Source organism: Macrobrachium nipponense, chromosome 46 (genome assembly GCF_015104395.2).
Source record: "Macrobrachium nipponense isolate FS-2020 chromosome 46, ASM1510439v2, whole genome shotgun sequence".
Lineage (NCBI taxonomy): Eukaryota > Metazoa > Arthropoda > Malacostraca > Decapoda > Palaemonidae > Macrobrachium > Macrobrachium nipponense.
In genome coordinates, this window is record NC_061106.1 from 38235314 (window position 1) to 38253221 (window position 17908).

General features: G+C 36.1%; 1 protein-coding gene across 10 annotated transcripts in view; it reads right to left on the bottom strand.

The window, feature by feature from the left end:
- Positions 1-17908, bottom strand: part of LOC135214922 (ATP-binding cassette sub-family G member 1-like) — a 354258-nt gene that overhangs the window by 11991 nt on the left and 324359 nt on the right. For all 10 annotated transcript variants that reach the window (XM_064249394.1, XM_064249392.1, XM_064249393.1 and 7 more), the window contains 10 exons: positions 9144-9274; positions 6998-7115; positions 6009-6198; positions 3608-3753; positions 3007-3245; positions 2604-2732; positions 2229-2473; positions 1899-2067; positions 587-687; positions 225-380 (listed from right to left, as the gene is read on the bottom strand). In XM_064249394.1, the coding sequence (XP_064105464.1) occupies positions 225-380; positions 587-687; positions 1899-2067; positions 2229-2473; positions 2604-2732; positions 3007-3245; positions 3608-3753; positions 6009-6198; positions 6998-7115; positions 9144-9274 (1624 nt within the window). The remainder of the gene's footprint in view (positions 1-224; positions 381-586; positions 688-1898; positions 2068-2228; positions 2474-2603; positions 2733-3006; positions 3246-3607; positions 3754-6008; positions 6199-6997; positions 7116-9143; positions 9275-17908) is intronic.

Sequence of the window (17908 nt, forward strand, 5' to 3'; positions counted from 1 at the left end):
TGATGCTACAGGAAGCAAAGTTCAAATGCAAACTTACAATGTCTTGCTGAAGGGTTAGACCAACAAGTGGGCTTGTCTATGGTCTGAAGAGGCACCCACAACAGGAGAACCTTGCTTAAGTACTTTGAGAGAGTATAGAGTACTATACTAGTTGGTTTGCTGTGAATATCGAGTATTAATTTGTTAAAACCTAATGTTCTCATTATCTGGAAGTTGTAACCCACCTGTATATTTAAGCAGGCACCTATTGCCAAGCCAAGACTTTGTGCTACTAGTGATGTCATGATACACATAGTGGTGAACATGAAGAATCTGTGGGCTTCTAGAGGCTGATCTGTCAGGAAGTATACCAGCAGCACATACAAGAGAGGGTAGATAACCTGTAAAATAAACTTTGATCACTGAATGCATTCAACAGCAAATTTGCTAAAACTATTTACCTGCAGTACCAAATATTGTACCCCGTGATCTGGTTATTTTGATTTCTTTTATGTGGTGATTCAGTTTCTATTTTTGTGTAGTATGTAGTACTTTATAGCAATAGGATTGTTGAAAAAAAAATTCATATATGTACAAGTTAATTTACCTGAAAGGGCATATCAGCCATAGTCTTAGCCAAGTAATATGACTTCAAGGAGTACCAATAGTTAAGATGTTCACGGATAAATACATTCATCTCCAGAGGGACTGAAAAAGAGAACACACTTTAATATTCATAATGTTAGACATTTTAATTAAAGCAAAATTAATGTTAATAGGTAATTATGGGTAACATTAAGTAGGTCTGCAAAGCTGTAGAACTGCTCAGTGATAGAACACTATTTACTAGACTTCTGTAGATACTAGAAAGTCTCATTTATGTACAAGAGGCCACCAACCTTACCCCAAAATTAATGCTTAAAATCTTACAATGGATGTAAGTCTCATGTGAGCAGCAACAGATTATATTGAGTGCAAGTCTTCATATCTGATTGTGCATCAATGAGGTAAACTGGAAGGGATGGTATAGTAGTGTGCATAAGCGAGAAATTAAATTATCCTCCAAATTGTAATAATTTTTACATGTATAACTACAAGGGAGGTTTTGAAAATAGATCCAAGTGTGTGGTAGAGAAACAATAACTTGAAGAATAAACAAAGATAAAAGAATATCATATCTTTTGGTTCCATAAAGCGTACTGCTTGTGTTCACACAGCCTATGCTGTCCAGTATGTATGCCCCACTCTGGGAACCTTTTCACCCCCTGACTCTGGGGACTTTGGTACTGAACATCTCATTATATATGTATATATACTGTATATGTATTTTTTCATCATAAACCATCTCAGCTAATCTGGGCAGCTGTAGAATGTGAAGACCAGTTAGGTATTCTGATTGACAGGTGAAGATTACTGTGGTTTTAAGACAATGAAAAAGGTGTGAATCAAGTCTCCACCATGTGACAGTCATGCAAGTAATTTTGAAGAAGTGCAAAAAGCCACATGTGGCACACATGGACCTAGTAAAAGCTTATAACAAAATTGTTAAGAGGCAATGTGGAGGGTGTTGTGGAAGTATGGTATAGAAGAGAAGTTAAGAGCGATATTGTTTGTTTCATGAAATTCAAGCATGTGTTAAGACTGTAGAAAAGAAAATGGTTGGGGTAAACCTACGTCTGAGACAGGGTTGGGTTACGTCTCTGTGATTGGGGTGATGTGAGAGAACTGAGGGATAAGAAAATGCTAGGACCTTCATAACTGATACTGGACATGCACCATAAACAGATACGACAAACCCCATGTCTATTACTGAGAGACTCTATTACATAGTTCTTTTCCAGTTTTTAAACTACGTACTGTATAGCAAATACTGTATATAACATTATACATATTTTACTAAATGTCACTTTAGTACTTACATGTGAGAATAGTAGGCATCATGGCAGTAAACATAAGAAACAGCATACAGAAGAATAAGCACCCTGAGTTGTTAAAAACTTTGCTTGCCTCATTGCCAATGTTGTAATACAAAAGGCCTATGAGAAGACCTATCAGTGTGTGTGAGCAGATACGCATTTTTGTCAACATCTGTTGAGAAAAAGTTATTGTCATCATTTTGTTAATAATCTAGTTAAATCCTGCCAGGTACCTTGAACTCAAGTATATAAATTTTTAAAGCAACTGATTTATGGCATATAATGGAAGTACTTCACCCTTAACCTACAGATGCCATAAAAATTCACTCTTACCCCATCTCTGATGATTGAAAGAAAGGTTCGCTTGAACAAAATGACGAATTGCTTCCAGCCCGATGTTGGGAAAGAGTTAGGAATATCATCAATACTCTCATCTTCCGATACCAATAAATAATGCTGCGTAGCAGGAGATATATTGACTCGTGCATCACCACCAGCTCCACCACCTCCGCCGCCGCCGCCGCCGCCGCCGCCACCACCACCACCACCTCCTCCAGATTCTCTGTGATCCTCATTTGCTGAAATGGAAGTTTATATATTTCAAATATGATGTTTTGCAATACTTCTATTAGAACACAATTTCGACAGTAGTTTCCATCAACTTTTCACAAAAACTTGGAATGAAACTATTGTATCTGTAACAAATACCTATGGTGTGTTGCTTTGCAACAACAGCCAGGTGGTTGTCAGGGCCTAAGTTGTCACACTTCCCACACCTTACTGCTGTTGTGAGTTTGTGGGTAAACTCCCCATACTCTCCACTGGCAACTTCCATCACTGTTGTAAGAAAACAGGATTTAGATTTAACTGACATCACAAAAACACATCAGGAATTTATTATAAATTTGTATATTTTAAATTCAAAGTGTTTTGCTTTTAACATAATACTACATATCTACTACAACTTGAAAGTTTTAGGCTATTGTAAATTTGAATTATCTCTTTTGAATGCATATACTCCCCATATATGTACAGGTTTCAAAAGGCATTAAGGATATCTTTGTGCAAACATTAAATTATGAATTCAAAGGTATTTATGAAAACTGCTTACTGAAATCAGCTGGATTATGGTATGAAGGGCATTCCAATGACATTGCTGCAAGGAATGGTACCAGACCATGGATAGCTCCTCTGTAAATGCATTGTCCCTCTGACAATGCATAAAGGTAGTCAAATTTTTCAAAGAGTTTGGCTGATGGTTGATGTATAGTGCATATGATAGTGCGTCCACCCTGGGCTAAAGTCTTGAGTAAGTTGATGCATTGGAAGCTGCTACTACTATCAAGACCACTGTAGAAGATAATAAGCTTTAAAGCATAGACAACAGCGACTTTCAAATGGATTAATGAAATCTTGAAAAGTAGTTGTTCATTATTCACCAAATACTTTATTTATTTAATTTCTGTACGCTATTATTTTCATAACTGACAATTTGCATCATTTTGCTGTACGTGTACAAGCCACAATATGAACAACATGAAGAACTTAAGCATTATAAAAGAAAACCTAGTCAAGTTTCAATGCAAATCATACTGCAAGTACCAGTTTTCCAATAATAGCTGTATATTTTATATATTAAACGACTGTACTTTATAACTGCTACCCCAACGAGAGAATATAGTTAGAGAATATGACAAAGGGGCACTCATTACCTAGTTGGCTCGTCGAAAAACATAAGAGGTGGGTTATTAACTAATTCTAAGGCAATGGAGAGCCTCTTGCGCTGGCCACCTGAGAGGTTCAAAGCTCGAGTATCTCTACACTCAGTCAAGCTCAATGTCTCCAAAATTTCATTAATCTGCAAGAGAAAAAAATAGCATTAATACTTAAGTTGTAGTGTGATACAGTTATCTATTAGAACGTAATTACTTCAGGTGCAGTCTGTTCTGCCAGTAAATATCATAAAAAGATACACTGGCAACTAAATAGTTACAAACTCTTACATCTTGAAATTAATACACCGTAATATTATGTCTTGGAGAAGAAAACAGGCAAAGAGCAACAAACAGCAAAACATTAATAATCTAACGACTAGCTCAACACCTGTGCACTATGATAATACTGAGCAAATCAGTAAAAAAAATATTAAGCACCTTCTACATAGACTGGGGCTTTAATGGGTTAAAAGTTTTTTTTTTTTTTTCAACATTTAACCTTTCTCCTTGCATGCAGCTACAACAATTTTGACAGCTTTTTAACGGTATGAAAAGTAGGATTAAAATAACAGGAGTGACAATGATGGAGTAAAAATACAATGAATAACCAATGCATGTTATTATTTACAAAACAATTATTCTTCCATCATACTAAAAATACAATGAATAACCAGTACATGTTATTTACAAAAAAAAATTATTCTTCCATCATACTGACTGATGTACATTACCCTTTTGGGTATACGCTTTAGTTGATAAGCTTACATTGTAACTCATATTCTGAAGTGCATATATCATGTAACGAATAAATACATTCCAAAAGGAAAAAATGTAGGTCACTGAATTCCATATACTATTTGTATTCAAACTTAATAATATATGGGAGTTGTTGGATTATTTCTTAATACTATTTTTGGGGAGTTGTTGGATTATTTATTAGTACTATTTTTGAATTTTTAACTGAGAGTAGCTGCTGATGGACATCAGTGACTACAGGAAAGACATCTCTGGTGTTTCTCTGGATAGTGTTTGTGGCCTATTATATGTACAAGATATAGTATATGAGTTTTGGCCTTGAAAGCAAAGTCACTGCAATTTAGCTCATATTGGTGCATGGTGAAATTAGGTGGGAGTTACTGTAAATCCTAACAAACTAAAAAATTGTTGTATGTCTAGGACACTAGAACCCCCTTTCCTCCGTGATAATCTCACAAACGCACATCTTCAACGCCAAGCACCTCTTCAAAACTATAAAATACATTCATGACCAATTCATTTTTTAATATTTCTGGTCTATCTCTTCTTTAACCGCACAAAAAACAACACATTCAAAAGGTCTTTTAAAAGAATTTTGGTAACCTGTCTATCCCGTGGAAAAATTCTCAAGTCTTCATTCTGGTAGTTTTCATATTGTTCCCCAATAGGGTCTTCTGCAGCCGACTTGCATCTTGAACGAAAACTTGAATTCTATTAAATCTGTCACATAACTTTGCAATAAATCTGAAACTTCCCGGCAATAAGCTAAAGTTATCATTCACTTGTTCATTATTATTAATCATATTAATTTATGTATTTCATCTTCGTTAAGGCGCTGAATAATCCTTATTACCCTTTACCCTCAGACATTCCCATATTCCTTTGCTAAGCAGGGAGATAGACTCACTTCACAATATATTTATTTATATCTTACTTTTATTTACCTTATTTGTTCTTCTGTTATTTATGTTATAACTATTCTTTATTTCTTTTTCATTGTTGGATTGCTATCTCTATTAGCATTCTGCTTTTCAAACTAAGGTTGCTGCTTGGCCCGTAATATCAATATTTATCCCTCTCCCTATCCCATTTATATTAAAGTTTTATTTGATCATAAAGAATAAACACTTTAGAATATTTTACATATATACTACAGTTAAAATGGCAGTGTAATTACACCATTAAACACCAAAGTTACCATTGCCAATATTATTTACAGCAAAAGATCCTCAAAATAATGTGTACCGTATTATTTCTCGCTCTCTTCCTATTAAATAACGAATGGATTAGATAACACCATGGAAACTGCAATCAGTACTGCCTTTTCACATTATGAACCCCATTGTTACAATAAATACATACACCTTAAGTTTCAGTTATATTTAGGTATTGATTTGCAGTTCGCTGCAGAATAAAATAATATTCAATACCTAATCTAATTCAGTACTTGATATAATTCAAAGCATCATAAATAAATCTGACATGAAAAGTCTTTCTTTTGAATATCAACATAACGCCGTTTATTATATAGTGTTAAATAGTCCAAATTTTTGTTCATCAATTGTTCACAATTTCAGAAACATGAACAAGTTTTGAAAAAGAAGCTCTAACACAGAAACAAGAAAGATGACAGTATACTTACTACTTCCTCCTTCTGGTGACGTGACATGCGGTCTCCAAGTTTTAAGTTGGCAGACACAGTCATGGATTCGATGACGGAAAGGTGCGGGTGGAGATGGTCGTCCTGCATGATGTAGCAAGACATCTTGCGGAATTTACGCAGATTCCTCTCTCTACCATTGACTGTGATAGTTCCGACCACGTTGCTGATTCTGTTGATGTTGTGTATTATTAGTTGAAAATGTACCGCTGCAAGGACATCAACCAAAATTTTCCGTCTTTTTTTTAACATCATTATTCCCCACAAGGAACTGTTCAGGTGATCCTTTGCGAATATACTACTACTGTATTCTGATGCAAACCTCTCAATTGACGAATTAGCCAAAAAACACTAAACACCCCCCCCCCCCCCCACAAAAAAAAAAAATCTTATTTTTTAATGTTCTTTTCCTTTTCCTCCATTACCATTACAATCCCACAGTTGTGTACCCAAATGCATTTTTACATTGGGAACGAAAAGTGGGGCGTTCCAGGCATAATACTGCAAAGGGAATTTGTTCTCGTAGGGCTATCTGCTTTAAGAGCTGGGGTAAGTTCGAACAGGAAGCCTATCTCCTTCAAAAAGAATAAAAGCAAAAATCACCTCTTTTATCTTGTGTTTATTTTATTTTATTTTATTTTATTTTTTTTTTTTTTGGGGGGGGGGATTGTGGGAACCAATAGTAACTGCAAATGTTATCGGAGATTGCCTTCCAAAGTGAGGTTATCATTTCTGTCAACTAGAAATATGGCAGTTTTAAAGAGAATTATGTCAAGTGAAAATTATGCACACTTGGTACTTTTGATGTATGATAACCGCGGGCAGTATTGCTAAATAGTGCCATTTCCTAAAAGCTATATATACGCGTTTCTTGGATACAACACGCTGCTCTAATTTGGAAAGTCGAGGAATGGAAAACTACGTATACATGACCACAGCCCCTAAGAATAAGCAAGGAAAATAAAACTTACCTGTAACCCGCAGTTATATTCATGAGAGTTGACTTCCCTGCGCCAGAGGGTCCCATGATGGCTGTTAGACGACCAGACTTGAAGCTTCCGCTGACTCCCTTCAGGATAGTCTTGTAACCTAGAACAAAATGTAGATAGATCGTCATATTCATTCAACCAACGAATTCTTTCTCTCTCTCAAAAGAACGAACTTAAGAGGAAAACATTATCTCCGGTCAGTGGGTCTTGATATATTTCCAAATGTGAAGTTACATTTCATTGTTTTTCTAAATATTCCAGAAGCTGAACCTATCCTTCATCTTTTCTCAATTTGTGAAAATAATTTACACTTGATTCAAATGAACACCAGATTAAAATACATTGTTATAACAAAAGGCCTCAAATAATAACTCTTATATCTACACTGCTGGATGATACAGTTCTCAAAATCATTCAAGGCAAATAACACAGCTGAAACTGAAGTTTTTTTTTTAATTCCAATTTAAATAAGTTCCTAATTCATCTTAGAAAATTCCTTTGAAAAAAAGCCCCCCTTGTGTCAGTATTAACAAGGCTGAAACTCTTAAAATTTTATGAATTCATTCGAATACACTTTCGGTCACATTTTTAAAGAAGATAATTACCACCAATACTACCAAATGGGAATGCTTTATTACATCAGCGTGGATCACCATTGTAACTCCTTAATGGGAAAAAACCTTCATTGCAGTCAACCAAAGATTGAAACTCGTAACACACTATGAGTATATCAACTTCACAGAGGTATAGGGCACATGATTCAACACAAAATGTCACATGGCAAGTGACTAAGTAGACCTCTCTGCTGAAAAATCTGTTTGTTACGAGCTAAGTATTTAACATCAAAAGAATGAAGGCACTAAAATTCAAGGAGATCCAGTTGCAGGTGCGAGAGAAAATAAATAAATGTGCCTCATAAAAAAAAATTCACTTTGTACCAGAGAGACTAAAAAGGATCTTCAGTGACACTCAAATGAGACGGTACGTGTAAGGCTTGTATCTGAACTTGAGAGAAAAAAGCAAGCAAGTATAAGAAAGAGGAGCATCAAGATAACACATTAAGTTGACCTAATTTTTCGTAAAACTTTTAAAAGGATGCATGAATGCCTTCACGAAAATAATATACATGGAACTGACTGAGGATTCAAACCCAACTGCTAAAAGTGCGTATGCAATTATTGGCAATTTTAAAATAGTGCTAATTACAAAGCGACTAATTTTAGGCAAGCTATTTCAATTTCCTTTTATTTTCATTCTGTGAACAAATCTTCCTTACGGTGCATAAATAAAGCTGGTCTTATTTGGAAAACTAAAAACCTACTTCCAAAAACGCTACGATTCGCAATACGTATCCTAATCATTTAAAAATCTATAAACAGGAAACGTCACTTCCTCCAAGTGCAGAATCGTAGAAAGCAGGAAGGCTGATAACCACCCAAGGAAAGGAAGGCTATAGGATAACGTTGACACCGTCATGATTTTGCTTTGCACAGCATAATAGAGGTCGAAGAGTGCAAATGCTTATGCAGATGCATACTGGTCTAGGTAACTTGCAAGGCACCCTCCTTCTTGCTTTGCTTTCAAAAATTTTGCAAGCAATCCTCATCCGATACACAACTTGCTCAATACTCGCCAGAAGGTTAGGCAAATATTCTACTGAACAATCATATCAAATATCCAACTAAGGAAATTTCATCTTCCAAATAATGCCTGAGAATGAAGTTTAATTAAGGGTTCCAGCAATTACATAAGTTTCCAATATAATGAAAAGAAATGCACATTTTCTTTAAAATCCTTCGACTTTTATATATATTCCTGAACTTGAAACTTTTAACAACTATTGCATTTTTAACGCAAAAGAACGTGTTGCTTATCACATAAAACTAGTTTAAAGAAATTGCCACTTAAAACAAATATTCGAATGAACTATTTCTTTTTAAATAACAGAAGAAAAAGCTATTCAAAGGTGACAACCACATTTCATATTCAACCTTTAAAGGAATTGACTTTTGTGACATATCGAAGGCAAAATATTCAACGTGAATCGTTTATATTATTACAACAATCGAAAATCGTCTGCGTCTGCAACAACCTCAGTTAATATTAATATTTCCAGGAATATACTGACCTCTATGCCTGCCCTCTGACACCGAGTAGGAGAGGTCAGCGAACTCGATGTCGACGGGCGGCCTCTTGGGAAGGTGGGACATGATGACTCCCGCGCTGGCGCCGTTGACGACCTTCTTCCGAAGGTCGTTGCTGAAAGAGACGGAGGTTTAAATTTCACTTTTCATTCCACACACAAACAACAACAACAACAACAAGGTGTCAAACTTTAGAGAGTTTGTGTATAGCAAAATGTCTTATAAAACAATCACACAGGTCTGTATTATATGTCACAAATCTTCTGTAGAACAATGTATAATCATTTTAAGAGACAATTTCAACCCCACTGGCCCCTTTCCACCACCTCGGTAGGGAGGGACGGGGTAAATCTATATACACACATACACACACACACATTCATATGCTATAGAAAAATGACTAGATTCCTCCAAGTATACTGTGTACTTTAATGGGCTCACCTCTATTTACCGAGATCTTTATTTTGAAACGTAACATTAAATATTCCCGTTTCAGAGGGATACCGCAACACATTGAAATATCAACGAAGTAATGCTGACCTCACGATGCAATAAGAACAATTCCCTTGATTCGTACCCTAAGGACAACTGACGCAGACAGGTTACGTGCACAGTATGATATCATTGTAGCGGTTAAACACAAAATGAAACCCCTTTCTTAAAAGGCAAACTTTGTAACAAACATGAGTTTTAATCTGATTAGCCACAACATTACTGTGATGTAGTTTCATATGGAAGAACATAATGCTGCCCCTCGTAAAAACATAAAAGTCGTGACAGGGCACTGCATAAAATGATCACATTTCTTGTAAATGACCATATTTACATAGTTACACAACCCCGTATCGATATCGACGATACTAATAGTAAGTAAGTCATCCAGTAGGGCAGACAGATTTTTAATACTGATCGACATGAGGAAATTGCATTAACCTAAGATCATTACTTCAGATGGATCTTCATCACCACGTGACTGGTTACGTGTCATTTCATCTAATGAATGTCAATTTCCATAAGACATTTATTCTTACGTTATATTAAAAAATTTCACTATTAATTCTTAAAAGTTAACATTCTATGGACAGTACAAATGTGGGTTAAAAACACGTTAGCACTCCCCGATGCTTATGCCTATAATCTCCTTAGAGTTGGTTTGCAAACCCACAACCAACTCCTCCCTCCCAAAGCCCCCCCCCCTCGCCCCCCCCACCTCTCTCTCTCTCACTGAAAAACCACATAGAATGTACAGCTTTGCAAGCAGTAATCTAGCTAACCTACTGATAATAGCATCATATCCCAGACTATCAAGAGCACAACTACTGTAATGCAAAACCCGCTCTTTTAATAAACCTGGAAAGTCAAAACAGTGAGCAAGAATTTCTGTGGCAGAAAAGAGGGTAGAAAAGACAAGAAAACTGTCTCCCATGTTCGAATTAAAGCGACAAATAAAGTCTGCCACAGTGAATGACAACATAATTTCTTTTAAGAGGAGCTGAATGATAAAATATATCCTTTTGGTATAAAAAACTATTTCAGTGTAACCAAAGAAATGCTTTTCCGCTTTCTGTTACTAAAACCGCGGCCATAAAAGAGTGCAGTATAGCCTAAAGGATTACGACCGAATAACGTGAACACCCTTTGTTTTTGTCCAAACGTTCAGTCAGCCATGGTATTCTAAAAATGGTTAGAACACGGGAAAATGTATAAATGCAATCTAGGCCGGTGGAATATAATCATTTTCATCTAATGCAGATGAGAACTGAAATGTGTTAAAATTATTATTTTAATAAACTAAACATTTTGGTAAATAAAGGTGGTGAGTATGTGAGACGAAATAAGTACGATACCACCACCAAAGTTTAAGTTTTGTAAATTTTAACAGACAAATTAAATGACCTGAAGGAACCAGCAAGCCAAGTAGCTTTTGTTGCCAACGTCTCCCCGTAAAAACTCGGGGAAAACAAAGAAAAAGAAAGAGAAAAAAAAAGAAAAAGAAAAAAAGACCCAATGTCAAGAAGAAGAAGAAACACTTCCATCCACTGGAGTGGCGGGCAAGACGTGCCCGATCGCAGAAATCTGGACTATTGACTGGTTCCAGGAGGACGACGAGTGAATACAGTGCTTTCCAGGAGCTTTTGTCGTGATGGCTAATGGCTCTTCACTCCACAAATCCAATGAAATCAACATCCTCTCACTGACTATGGTAATCAATGGGACAAGGACTCTACAGAGGCCGATACCCGTCGAAAACCCTTTACGCTCTGTTTAGTCATCATTATCCGTCGGTTCATTTGCGTCATCGTGAATATTATTATTGCCGTCGTCATCACTACTGCAGATATCTTTTTCTGCTCGTATTCTGTTCGACAGGGCAGGATGGGTATTCTGATATCAAAAGTGATCTTTGTAAACTATATTAATATTTTATATTTACATCTAATCACTATGAGAGAGGGAGAGCAAGAAAAACCACTCCATACACTGACCATACATTATCTAATTGGACCCCTTCACTAGAAAGCTACGCTTGGCCACTCAGGTGAGAAGACTGCTGGGAACACGAGAGAGGGAGGGAAGAACTGATAACGTAGAGGTAGATAGGAAGAAAGAATGACTAATAATATATACCATCAGGTTTTATATACACCTTTCGCACAAAACCCGATCCTCAATTAGTAGGAATAAAAGTGGCGACAGTTTTTGTGTCATATGTAGAGGTAAATTGAGTTTTGAGCTAAATTGTTTTGATTTAACTCGTGCCACTGTTATTTGAGCTATTCGAACACTCCCGCCTGGGACACCACCACCCTTGGAGCTGAACAAACATCCCTAAACTGGCAGGGGAGCTGTGCTTGACACAAAATAGTTTTTTTTCATAGAGTTATGTAAAAAGGATACCAAAAGCTGTTCGAACACAAGGTTTTATCTTGAAATCTGAAAGGTATTTTGAAGCACTGTATCAAATACAGATAACAGCAATCAATAGAATATTACTGAAGTATAATAAAATATTGTATATTCTATTAAAGACAAACAAATATCGCTTTTCTAGATGATCACTAAATAGAATTCTATACGACTATAACCTTGGCACCACCAAACAGATTCTTGGTTTTATAAGACTGGGTATTTGGGGGCAAATGTAACTCTCCCATGTAAAAACCCAAACCAGTTGGCAAAGACACCATTACCAGCCAGGTGTTTTACAATTTTTTACAATCATTTTTATTTTTAAAGCAAATTTTCAGTGAGTGTGTGTGTGTGTGTGTGTGTGTGTGTGTGTGTGTGTGTGTGTCGCTCTAATGATGTGGACCATTATAGCTTTCGCTGCTAGCTTCAATTATGCACACCTCGCATTTTGGAGGATTTGTGCAACGTCATTATCCGGTAATTGTCACGCCACAGAGGCATAATGGTTTTGATACGCTTTTTAACATTTTTTTTTTTTTTACTGCTGCGATGTTGCCAAGGAATACTTAAATTTTAGGTTGTAGGTAGCTTCCTAATATTTTATCATATATTTTTTAAGTGACCAAAACTTCTTTTTAAGAAAAAACAGATACTTGTTAGGGTATAATGATGTAATGTTCACATTTTATTATACAACACTTCTGGAGATGTATTACTTGTATCATAAAAAATGACATGTCATCTTTATATGATTTACGTAATTAAGAGAAGACTTTCTTTTGTTTATTGTATTTTATGGAGATTTCAGACACTACTTTTGTTGTATAAAATACAATACATCAGCACGGTTTAATATTATGAAAGATAATAATGCTTAAAATATCTCCTTAACATTATCAAAACATATTCTGAATAAAGTGTAGGTCACAATCATCGAGCAGTGGTCACAACCTGGGTACGGAGAGGAAAGTAAGTATCTAATCTGGCATCGTAACTTCAAAAGCAACGCTCCTGAGCGCCGATACAAATACTGCTCGAGAAAATGTGACCTGGCATATTTTCCCGCACTGCTGCCACCTATTTTGCCCTCCGAGAAATTTAACGTTAGTCCTAAGAACATTCTGCCAACAATACTTTTTCTCAGTTTACACAAACAAAAACAGGGACCATTGAGTTTGGTTAAGGATATTATAAGACTCATTTACCGGAGCTTCTCCGGCCAAATGTGACTGAATCTCTGGACAAGAGTATATATAAACTGGTACAACGCAGGACGAATTTCAGGTTTGCAATCAGACTCTCCTTTATAGCCACTTGAAAAACATTAGGCCATAACAAAATATACCATACTAATTTGCATACCTCGTGTAATAACTATAGACCTAAGTCTTCCTTTAGAAAAAATTACTTTTTTCTGTGCATGAGCACGTTCTCCTTGGCTCTAAAACTGATGGTAGACTCGGTTCTATTCATTAAATAATGCATTAAAAGTAATGATGTAATGCTCTTACACCTGTCTGTGCTATGCTATTTAAATATATGAAATTGTAAAATTCATATTATGTGGATGTCTTTTTGAAAAGCTTACAAAAAAGTTAGCTAAAAACGAACTACCTAAACAATACAAGGAAACAAACAAACGGAACATTTTGCACTTTGTTTTCTTTCCCACTTACTGCTTGAAATAAAAAAGTTCAATTTGGTAAAAACAAAAAGCACTTGGCAAAATGGCCACTGCTCACAGAAGCAGAGGTTGCAGTACCTTGAGAGCATTAAGAGTCGAAGTCCATTTTGTTCTTTGTTAAAGCCGAACAATTCAAGGGGAACAAGTTGGGCGTCTGACATTCAGAAGAAGAATCCGGGGGTAGGTCCTCCATGTAACACTAGAAAGCTCGTTTAATTCCACCCATTCAGCCTTCCAGGCATCTTACCTTGAAGGGCGAGGCATTTAAATGAACTCTGCTGTAAACTGGGTCGCTTTATTTCTGTGTCACGTACGATTCGAAATCTAGGAAGATCCCGGTGCCAAAATTGACAATAACTGCGAGATGAACGACCCCCTTGACATTGACCCTCTTGACATTTAACCTAAGGTCACACAACATACAAGAACTGCTAGGAGAGAGGATTATCTCTTAAAATATCAGCATAGTTCAATCAAATCGTGCGGAGTTAGAATTCCACCTTAGTCACTAGGCCTTTAGAATGTTTGTGGCTACTCACTCACTTAATTCTTTACGGGCTGCTCTAGGAGCAAGAGCCCGTGCTGGCATAAGGCCAGCTAAATCCAAAACAACTAATCACGCAACTTCGGTGATTAAGTCATGAACGTCGCTATCGGTCAGTCAGTCTGAAATCACAGTTTCACAAACTGTACTTTTCAATAAACTGACAAGGAAATCTTAAGATATATTTTCAAGAAAACATATACTGTACGATATACTTCACTGTTTACAGAAACATGCATTATCCGTCAAGTAATTCATTTGAACTTACAGCACATTAAAACCATGTATTTTTAACTCATGACATCTCAAAAACAAGAGTGCGACGCACAACACGGCGATTATGACTGATGACAATGATTCCCAACAAATTATTTCAAGTTACAGCAAATGAAAGACCGATCAACTGTGACAAAAGTCATCTTAAAGAGGCACCAGAGCATGACAGACAACATGGCCCCTTAAAAGGAAGCGTGGAATACAAGGCAAGCAAGTGCCAAATTCAGAGAAAGCATCAAACTTCCTTGATTAAAGCAACAGCTCAAGGGTATGCTCAATAATATAGTCCATCGTCAACATCATTTCTCTTACTATACACCGGAAAACGTAACGAATATTCTTGATAAGACAGCGTCTTGTCTTAGTGTGTATAACACACACACACACACACACACACACACACACACACACACATAATATATATATATATATATATATATATATATATATATTAAAAAACGTTGTCTTAGTAAGAATCTTTGCATTTTTCCGGATAGTATAACCCTAGAAAACGTAATGAATATTCTTGATAGGACAGCGTCTTGTCTTAGTGTGTATAACACACACACACACATAAAAATATATATATATATATATATATATATATATATATATATATATATATATATATATATTTAAAAAGACGTTCTTTTTGAGAATATTTACATTTTCCCGGATAGTAAGAGAATTAATATGTAGATATATAGACATATCTTTAAATCCATATACTGTAATCCTAAGACAAACTGGGATTTCACATCAAAATTTAAGGAAATTGTGGAGGTGGAAAAAAACTATTAGATGTCGGGCTGTTCAATGCACTGAGTTTCTTTTTTAAATTCTTAAACCTGTAGGCAGTGCAGCAAACCACTTCATGACATCACTGTAGTTCTCCGATTTTCACAGTATTACGATGCCATGCATCGTAATACTGTTCAGGGTTAATCATGATAATTTGTGTAGGTCTGGAGGGTGTATCGTAATATTTCTTAGCCTCGACGAATGTTTTACACGTATTTTTTTATCCATTTTTTTTATATTTCAGTTGTCTCCTAGCATAACCATAACAAGAACGAAAATAACAAACCCAACCAGCCACAATAACATTCCTAAGAATCAGTAGCCTGGAGTTAGTCTGGTCCAGTGGCAACGCACCTTTATTTTGGAAATATGAGCAAGAGAATCGCTGGATAACCAGCAAGGGAGTCTGGAATATACGTTGCAAATTTCCAGGCTCCCAGGAGGAACTTGAACGCGAAAACAGGAATTCCATAGGCTAAATGAATTCGGTACAAACGAAAAAGGAGTCGAAACTTGGGAAACACGAAGCTATAAGACTTTCTCAGTTTGCACCAGAGAGAGAGAGAGAGAGAGAGAGAGAGAGAGAGAGAGAGAGAGAGAGAGAGAGAGAGAGAGAGCTGGAAACATCAGCAATTGCACTGGAAAAATAATATGCAGTTTATTACACAACCTTAGTTATGACTTACAGTTAGGCTTCGAATTTCAGGAAATGGTTATCTACTATTCCAGACAGGACTTACTAATTAAACTATATAAAATGTTATAGTCTATGTAAAACTTATCATCCTTTTCCATTTAATCACGTAAGGATTCCCTGGGTTCTCAAAACGAAATTCGAATCCATGACCACGATGGATTCCAAACCATAAAATTAAACTACCCATTTGAAAAGCATTTGTTACTTCCATTCACATAAAAAATATTCAAATAAACTATTACAAACATATCATAGAGTATGGAAACGTTTTATCCAATCAGCCCAACTGAATAGGAGACTCAACCCAACTGGTACCAATCACCATGAAGGAAGAACGGAAATTTATTTATAAATGCTTTTCATATTCACATGTGCACGCAAAACTACGTGATGATTATTAGAACAGCCTGCAAATTCAACACGAGAGAGAGAGAGAGAGAGAGAGAGAGAGAGAGAGAGAGAGAGAGAGAGAGAGAGAGAGATTTACTAGCCAAGTCAGCCCACTATATATATTCATAAAAGACAAGATGGAAAACATCATATCATCATATCCACAACAATACACTTTCATAAGAGAACTCATATGTTACCATCATTCTTTATACGGTTCCCGCTCCGATATGATGCCATCAAGAAGATTTATGTTATTTTGCTATAGAAACGATATATACATAGAGAGAGAGAGAGAGAGAGAGAGAGAGAGAGAGAGAGAGAGAGAGAAATATGGCTAGCTGCGTCAGACATACAAAGTATAACAAATAGGGCGGCTGACTTTTGTATCTACAACATAGCGTGAAAAATGCAGCATGAGTTTCTGCAGGTAATCTATCATATTTTGTAAAGGGTGGCCCGTATTTGGATAAATGACTCAAAAGTTATATACGTGATTTTCACGTGGACCTCTCTTGCATAAACTTATCAATTCCAGTTATCTAAATGTTACGATGGGAGTGAAAGTGTATAAAAATAATAAGTAATATGGCAATGAATTCACTTAGGATTTACATTTCACAATCGTTTCGTGAAAGGTATGAATGTCCGAGGCAATACAATACCACAGCTGTCTTTCGCCTGAAGAATCAAGACAAACGGTGAAAAGTAAAATGGGTGTAGTGCTGAAAACTGTAAAACCATCGACTGACATTGATACCCAGACCGAAATTGCTATCATTCTAGCCATCCTTGACTTCTTTTTTTTTTCTATGTCTTCCTCTGCCGGTCCAGTTTTCATCCAGCTGTACAACTTTTTCGCCCGATTCCACCGTACACCAGTCTGTTCCTTTCTGATTTCCAGACAAAAGTTGTATCACAGAGGAAAACAGTACTATTAGTACTGTGCTCAATCGGAAAAGACCTTTCCTCATGACTTTTGGACAAGGCCTGATTTCATTAAGTCTGAAATTCTTAACTGACATTTAATGATTTGCTTTGCATCTACACTATATTAATACTAGTTCTCTTTTACATAAATTCTATTCCAAGATTGCTCGTGTCCCACACTTACAGCTATTCTGACTTTTTTCAATACGAAACGTGACGGAGATAAAATTGTATTGTGCGCAGATACCCTACGGTTTCCTACAGACAATTTATTGTGACATGCTAAGAGGGAATTAAAAAGGTTTCACACTCACTTATTTTTTTTTTTCGATAACGATTCACTCTGCACTAAAACATGAAGCACTCATCTTCAAAAGTGTTCTTCTAACATAGATAACTATGGAGAAAGCGAGTTTCTGGGTATGGTGTCCTGCCAAATTTTCTCCATTTTTGACAAATGATTTCTACTGCTGCGTTCGTTAACTAAGGCATTAAAGAGTCGTTTATTGCAATTATG